General features: G+C 53.5%; 1 protein-coding gene across 1 annotated transcript in view; it reads left to right on the top strand.

Moving 5' to 3' along the window:
- Positions 1–6,546, top strand: part of PPP2R5D (protein phosphatase 2, regulatory subunit B', delta) — a 23,633-nt gene that overhangs the window by 15,596 nt on the left and 1,491 nt on the right. Inside the window, exons 3-15 of the mRNA XM_010863149.1 lie at positions 2,443–2,653; positions 2,896–3,095; positions 3,185–3,295; positions 3,410–3,502; positions 3,932–4,062; positions 4,200–4,259; positions 4,371–4,479; positions 4,677–4,730; positions 5,033–5,203; positions 5,310–5,437; positions 6,085–6,186; positions 6,279–6,351; positions 6,487–6,545. Of these exons, the coding sequence (XP_010861451.1) occupies positions 2,443–2,653; positions 2,896–3,095; positions 3,185–3,295; positions 3,410–3,502; positions 3,932–4,062; positions 4,200–4,259; positions 4,371–4,479; positions 4,677–4,730; positions 5,033–5,203; positions 5,310–5,437; positions 6,085–6,186; positions 6,279–6,351; positions 6,487–6,545 (1,502 nt within the window). The remainder of the gene's footprint in view (positions 1–2,442; positions 2,654–2,895; positions 3,096–3,184; positions 3,296–3,409; positions 3,503–3,931; positions 4,063–4,199; positions 4,260–4,370; positions 4,480–4,676; positions 4,731–5,032; positions 5,204–5,309; positions 5,438–6,084; positions 6,187–6,278; positions 6,352–6,486; position 6,546) is intronic.

Genomic DNA, 6,546 nt, shown 5'->3' with positions numbered 1-6,546 from the left:
GCCGCTCTTGCCCCACTTCTTTGGGTTCCCCTGGTCAGATTGGTGTCTGGGGTTCATTTCAGGTGGAGGAGAGGGCCAGATGGCTGAAGTGGTCGTGAGCTACACTGGACTCACCGCCTGCCCAGGCTGGACCCAGCGCTTGTCTTCTGCCTCTGATCCTGAGATAGGTCACAAGCTTGAGACATTGTTTTTATAAAAAATTCAAGAGCACACAAAGCATAGTGTGTGTCTTCCTCCTTCCCCCTTATTGCAGAGAATTTCATATTCTCCTGTTCTTTTTTTTTTTAAGTTTAATTAAAAAAAATTTTTTTTTGTTCGTTCGTTTTTTTGGCTGTGCTACATGTAGGATCTTAGTTCCTCAACCAGGGATCGAACCCGTGGCCCCTGCAATGGAAGGGCAGGAAGCTTGGAGTACTGACCACTGGACCACCAGGGAATTCCCCCCATTCTTATTTTATGAAGTGCAAGTTTGTGGAGGGGGCTGCAGAGGAGGCAGGGATGGCAGGTGTGAGGACAGGAGCACAGCTTTCCTGTGGAGTGGGTCCCCAACCGGACGTGACCTCACTCCCATGGTCCCCCCACAGTCTCTTCTCTGGTGGGGGCAGGGGTTGTCCTGAGGCTGAGTCTCCCCTCTCCCAGCCCCGCAGACCACCTGGGTGCGTGCTTCTGAAAATGGGCTTCATGGGGCTCTGATTCCCGTGTCCAGGAGGAAGTAAAGAAACAGCTTTAGGAAATTAGCTGTCTTATAAAAGCAGTGTCAGCCTGTAAAAAAAAAAGTTAGAAGAGTAGGAAACAGTCATGTCTAATTCTGCTGTCACAGGAGATAGTCATGAACACAGTGCACTTGTTCTTCTCTTTCTTACCTGGGTTTTGGGTTCTGTGCATGTGCTCTAAAGTAGGTGAGCTCATTTTGTATATACAGGTTTGCATTCTGCTTATTTAACTTAGCGTAGGGAGCAGTTTTCTCTCATTCTATAGTTTTAGGCTTTTTAATTTTTATCAATATGGTAATAGTTCAGAAAGCCAGATAGTGTACTGTTTATATATGTATGTATATTTTTCATTAAAAAAATTTTTCTGGCCACGTTGTGTGGCATGTGGGATCTTAGTTCCCTGACCAGGGTTTGAACCTGCACCCCCTGCATTGGAAGCACAGTGTCTTAACCACTGGACTGCCAGGGAGTCCCAGATAGCGCTCTTGGGCTTATAATGAGCAGGGCAGCCCTGTCCCTGGTCTTTGTTGTCCTGTTGTGGCAGCCACATTCAACTCCTAACTCTTTCCTTGGAGGTTGACTTTTCTACTCCAAATAACTTTTTTACTGCTTTTTAAAAAAAGTTTTCGAGGTTCAGCTATCTCTTGACTTCCGAATGTGGAAAGTTAAGGCCCCAGTGTCTTATACCTCTGTGCCCAATTTTCCCCTCCTCTCAAAATACTTACCATCCATTTTGGGTAAATTACTATGACTGTGTAAATATTTTTCACAGCTGAACCACGTATGATTACACTGAGTACATAGTTTTCATAAACATAATTTTAACTCTGTGATTTCCATGTATTCATTTATGTATTTGCCATTATATGACCATAAAAAGTATTTTCCCACTAAACCTTTTTTTATATTTAGGATTTTTCACTTTTTAAAATTTCCACGCCCTTTAAAATTTTTTATTTATGTGGCTGTGCTTAGTTGTGCCTTGTGGGATCTAGTTCCCTGACCAGGGATAGAACCCAGGCCCCCTGCATTAGGAGTGTGTAGTCTTAGCCACTGGACCACCAGGGAAGTCCCTATTTAGAATTTTTCTTAAACTGCATTTCTAGAAGTTAAACTACTAGAAGGAATTTCTTTCTTTTAACTTTTAACTAGAGAATGTCACATATTCGGTAAATGATAAAATCCGGTAATCTCCAGCATACTGCTTGATGAATTTTTACCTATGTTTGTGCTATGAACCACCTCCCTGATCCAGTCAAGATACAGAATGTTTCCATTAATCAAAAGGTTCCTCATGCACCTTCTCAGTCACTTCCCACATCCCCCTCCCCTCCCCGGTGCGCGCACACCACTGGCATCTCCGCCCTGGCAGGAGAGCCACGGGTCTCACTTCTGTCACCATCAGTCTGTCAGTTAGCTTTAGCTCTTGAAGAACATGAGTGAGTGTTCTAAAGGCTCTTCGTGCACAGGCAGTGGGCATCACTTTGGGTGACATGGCTTCTAGGCCACTCACTCCCTTCCAGGGCCACAGTCTGAAGTTGCCTGTGACTCTGGCCTTGGCTCCTTTGGGGCAGGAAGCAGCTGTTTGCTGCTCAGGCCTGTAGAGGCATAAATGGACGTGGGGCCGGGGGGTTTGTCATGGAGGTGGCTGGAGGTGGGCAATGGAGCAGGGCAGGAGTGGGAAGTAGAGCTTGGCGAGTGGACTTCAGTGAATTGCTCGTTTGACCAGGCCCAGCCGCAGCCGCAGCCCCAGCCCCAGCCACAACCCCAGCCGCCATCATCCAACAAGCGTCCCAGCAACAGCACGCCGCCCCCCACGCAGCTCAGCAAGATCAAGTACTCGGGGGGCCCCCAGATTGTCAAGAAGGAGCGACGACAGAGCTCCTCCCGCTTCAACCTCAGCAAGAACCGGGAGCTGCAGAAGCTTCCTGCCCTGAAAGGTACTCGGGGAAGGTCAGGGGGGCTGGGGATCAGGCCGAGGGGACAGTGGGCGTCGGCAGAATGGCAGTTTGGGGGTATTTGGGGGGTGGACATTCTAGAGAATGTGAGGCGGATTGCCCTGGGGTGCCAGGGGAGCAGGATGGCAGCAGGAAGCGGGAGGGGAAGGCCCTGCAAGGCGAGCAGGGCAGCGCAGTGAAGGACCAGGGAGGAGACCTGACCACGGCCCCCCTCCCCGCCCCAGACTCGCCCACACAGGAGCGGGAGGAGCTGTTTATCCAGAAGCTGCGCCAGTGCTGCGTCCTCTTCGACTTCGTGTCAGACCCACTCAGTGACCTCAAGTTCAAGGAGGTGAAGCGGGCGGGACTGAACGAAATGGTGGAGTACATCACCCACAGCCGCGATGTCGTCACCGAGGCCATCTACCCTGAGGCCGTCACCATGGTGGGCGCTGGGGAAGGGGAAGGCAGGCAGGGCAGGGGCCCCGGAGGAGCGCAGACGGAGCTCTCACCTGGGCCCTCCCTACCCCTCAGTTTTCAGTGAACCTCTTTCGGACGCTGCCCCCTTCATCGAATCCCACCGGGGCCGAGTTTGACCCCGAGGAAGATGAGCCCACCCTGGAGGCTGCCTGGCCGCATCTCCAGGTACCAGGGCCAGGGGGGCCGGGGCCTAGCTGTGGGCAGTGGGGTGCCCTGCAGCAAGGGGGCGCTCGCAGTCCTGGGGGAATGCCCCTAAGTGCTATTCCTTTCCCCCCGCAGCTCGTCTATGAGTTTTTCTTACGTTTCCTCGAGTCTCCTGACTTCCAGCCAAACATAGCCAAGAAATACATTGACCAGAAGTTTGTCCTTGCTGTGAGTCCCTGAGGTTGCCGCCTCCCCCCCTCCAGTCCATCAGCTCTAGCCCCTCGTCCCGACTCATCCCAGCTGCTTCTGCTGAATATCGGTACTGTATTGGGGTTCAGCTGTGTCTACTGCAGACTGACTTGGGGGTCTAAACAAACCTGTGTTCATAGAAGCTTCCAGCATAATGGAAGAAAACACAAAAGCAGCAGAGTTACTGCTCACCGCCCCCCCCCCAGTGGGGTATGCAGGGTGCATACCCAGACATCACCGGGGAGACAGCAGTAGCATAGAATCACTCTTCCCAGGGGCTTGGCCCCACATGCCCTCTTCGGCCTCAGAGAACCTCTGGGCTTCCCCTGGCCAGGACCCAGGTCACCCCAGCCCCGGCCTTCCCCCAACTCCGGCCTCACTGCTGCTTCTCCTCCTGCCTGCTCCCAGCTCCTGGACCTGTTTGACAGTGAGGACCCTCGAGAGCGGGACTTCCTCAAGACCATCTTGCATCGCATCTATGGCAAGTTTTTGGGGCTCCGGGCTTATATCCGTAGGCAGATCAACCACATCTTCTACAGGTGAGGCCAGGAGCCGGGGCTCAGGAGCAAAGCAAGCCCCCCACTAAGGTGGAGGTGGGAGAAGGGCGGTAGGTGGGACTTGCAGAAGGGCGGAGGGGTGTTGGGGGTTATCAAGAGAGCCTCTGTTCCTCCCTCAGGTTCATCTACGAGACAGAGCATCACAATGGGATTGCTGAGCTCCTGGAGATCCTGGGCAGGTGAGAGGCGGGGCGGGGGCACACAGGTCTGGACAAGGTCGGGCAGGGGTAGCAGGTGCCTTGAGCTTGGACATGGCCCTTTGGTCCTAACAACCCTCCTTTCCCTCCCAGCATCATCAACGGCTTTGCCTTGCCCCTGAAGGAAGAGCACAAAATGTTCCTGATCCGGGTCCTTCTTCCCCTTCACAAGGTCAAGTCCCTGAGTGTCTACCACCCTCAGGTAAGCTGCCTTCCTCCTGGTGTTTGCTGGCCCTGGGGGCAGAGACAAGAGGGAGGGGGAAGCATTCTGGCTGCAGAGGGAATGAGGGCGGGATTCCTCTCTGCCTCCCCTTCTGTTCTGAGGTCTGGTCTCTGTTACTGATCTCTGTGACCTTCTGAGCCCTGATGTCACCTCCTTTTTCCCTCAACCTCCCGCAGCTGGCATACTGCGTGGTGCAGTTCCTGGAGAAGGAGAGCAGCCTCACCGAGCCGGTAACTACCCCCCGGGCCCAGGTTCCATCTCTCCTCGTCATCAGTCCTTGCCAATGGGTACCTTTTGAGCAGCGCCAGAAGCAGGTTCCCAGAAGGGATGTAACCCAACAGGTGACATGGTTTCCTCTCTGAAGGAGCAGGAAAAACCTTTGTGCACCCAGATCCAAGCTGGAGAAATACCAGTACTTAGCCAAGGCCACCCCGCGCCCACTAGGGTTGGCGGGGAGAGGGCAGGAAGGCTTCCTGGAGAAGCAGGCGGGGGTTGAGGGCGAGTTTTATTCCAGGTCCTCCTCCTCTCACAGGTGATTGTAGGCCTCCTCAAGTTCTGGCCCAAGACCCACAGTCCCAAGGAAGTGATGTTTCTGAATGAACTAGAGGAGATCCTGGACGTCATTGAGCCTTCAGAGTTCAGTAAAGTGATGGAGCCTCTCTTCCGCCAGCTTGCCAAGTGTGTTTCCAGCCCCCATTTCCAGGTGAGACCCAGGCCCAGAAAATCCCAGCTCCGGCCTCCCAGAAAACCGAGGCAGGGCTTCAGCCTAGTGAGCCATGTCCCCACTGAGTCCTGCTGGTCCCCACCAGGTGGCGGAGCGTGCCCTCTATTACTGGAACAATGAATACATCATGAGCCTGATAAGTGACAACGCCGCCAGAGTCCTGCCCATCATGTTCCCTGCGCTCTACAGGAACTCCAAGAGCCACTGGAACAAGTAGGGAACTGGGGTGGCGCTGGGCAGTGAGGATCTGGTTTTGGAATATGGGAGGGTGGGGATGGACTCAAGAGCCAGTGGTCTCACCTGGTCCCTCAGCAAGCCGGGGCTGGCACCCACTGTATATTAACAGGGCCTTGAGGGACTGACTGGGGAGAAAAGATACCCACATGGGAGATCTGTGCCATCCAGCACCAGATTAGTGGCCTCTATTGCATCTCTTCTTGAGGTCAGATATTCTGCAGCTTTGGAGAGTTAATTCCATGTTGTGAGAAGCTGATGTGATCCTCTTAGAATGTATTAAATCCTAGTGTTGTAAAAAAGCTTTCCTGCTAAAAGCAAGTGTGTGGGAGGCCATTAATGCTGGGTGGACAAATGAGAAGTAATGGGGAAGAGTGGGCTCTTGGAGTGCATGGTTCAGGCAAGGATGGACAGGCAGACCCATATTTGTTAAGGGCCTGAAATGCCAGTCTCAAGTCACATGATCTGTCCAGAGCAATGAGCTTATAGCTGCAGAGGCTGATGGGATGGGAGGAGTCCGCTGGAAAGCTCTCGGCAGAGTGAGAGCTCTGGAGAGTGAATTGAGGCCCTGGCACAGTAAGGGTAGTGCCTCCTCTAATCTACCTCATCTTTCTTCCTGGCCGCAGGACAATCCACGGGCTGATCTACAATGCCCTGAAGCTGTTTATGGAGATGAATCAGAAGCTGTTTGATGACTGTACGCAACAGTACAAGGCTGAGAAGCAGAAGTGAGTCTCTCCTGGGGGGTGTTTCTCTTCCACACCAGCCCCCGGGCTTCTCTCTCAAGCCCATCCAAATCTTGTCTTTGCTTCCTCCCTAGGGGCAGGTTTCGCATGAAGGAGAGAGAAGAGATGTGGCAAAAGATTGAGGAGTTGGCCCGACTTAATCCCCAGGTGAGCTGGTTCTGCCATCGCCCTGCACTGAGAGGTCCCCGCTGGGGGTGGGGGAGGGACGTTTGAGGAGGGCGGGGAAGCGGACAGGGCCACACACCACCCGGGTGGCCACTTGTCTGCCTCCTTTCCTCCCAGTATCCCATGTTCCGAGCGCCTCCCCCTCTGCCTCCCGTGTACTCGATGGAGACCGAGACC

The sequence above is a fragment of the Bison bison genome, unplaced genomic scaffold (assembly GCF_000754665.1).
Source record: "Bison bison bison isolate TAMUID 2011002044 unplaced genomic scaffold, Bison_UMD1.0 scf7180017864487, whole genome shotgun sequence".
Taxonomy (NCBI): domain Eukaryota; kingdom Metazoa; phylum Chordata; class Mammalia; order Artiodactyla; family Bovidae; genus Bison; species Bison bison.
This window is presented reverse-complemented; position numbering and strand designations above follow the sequence as displayed.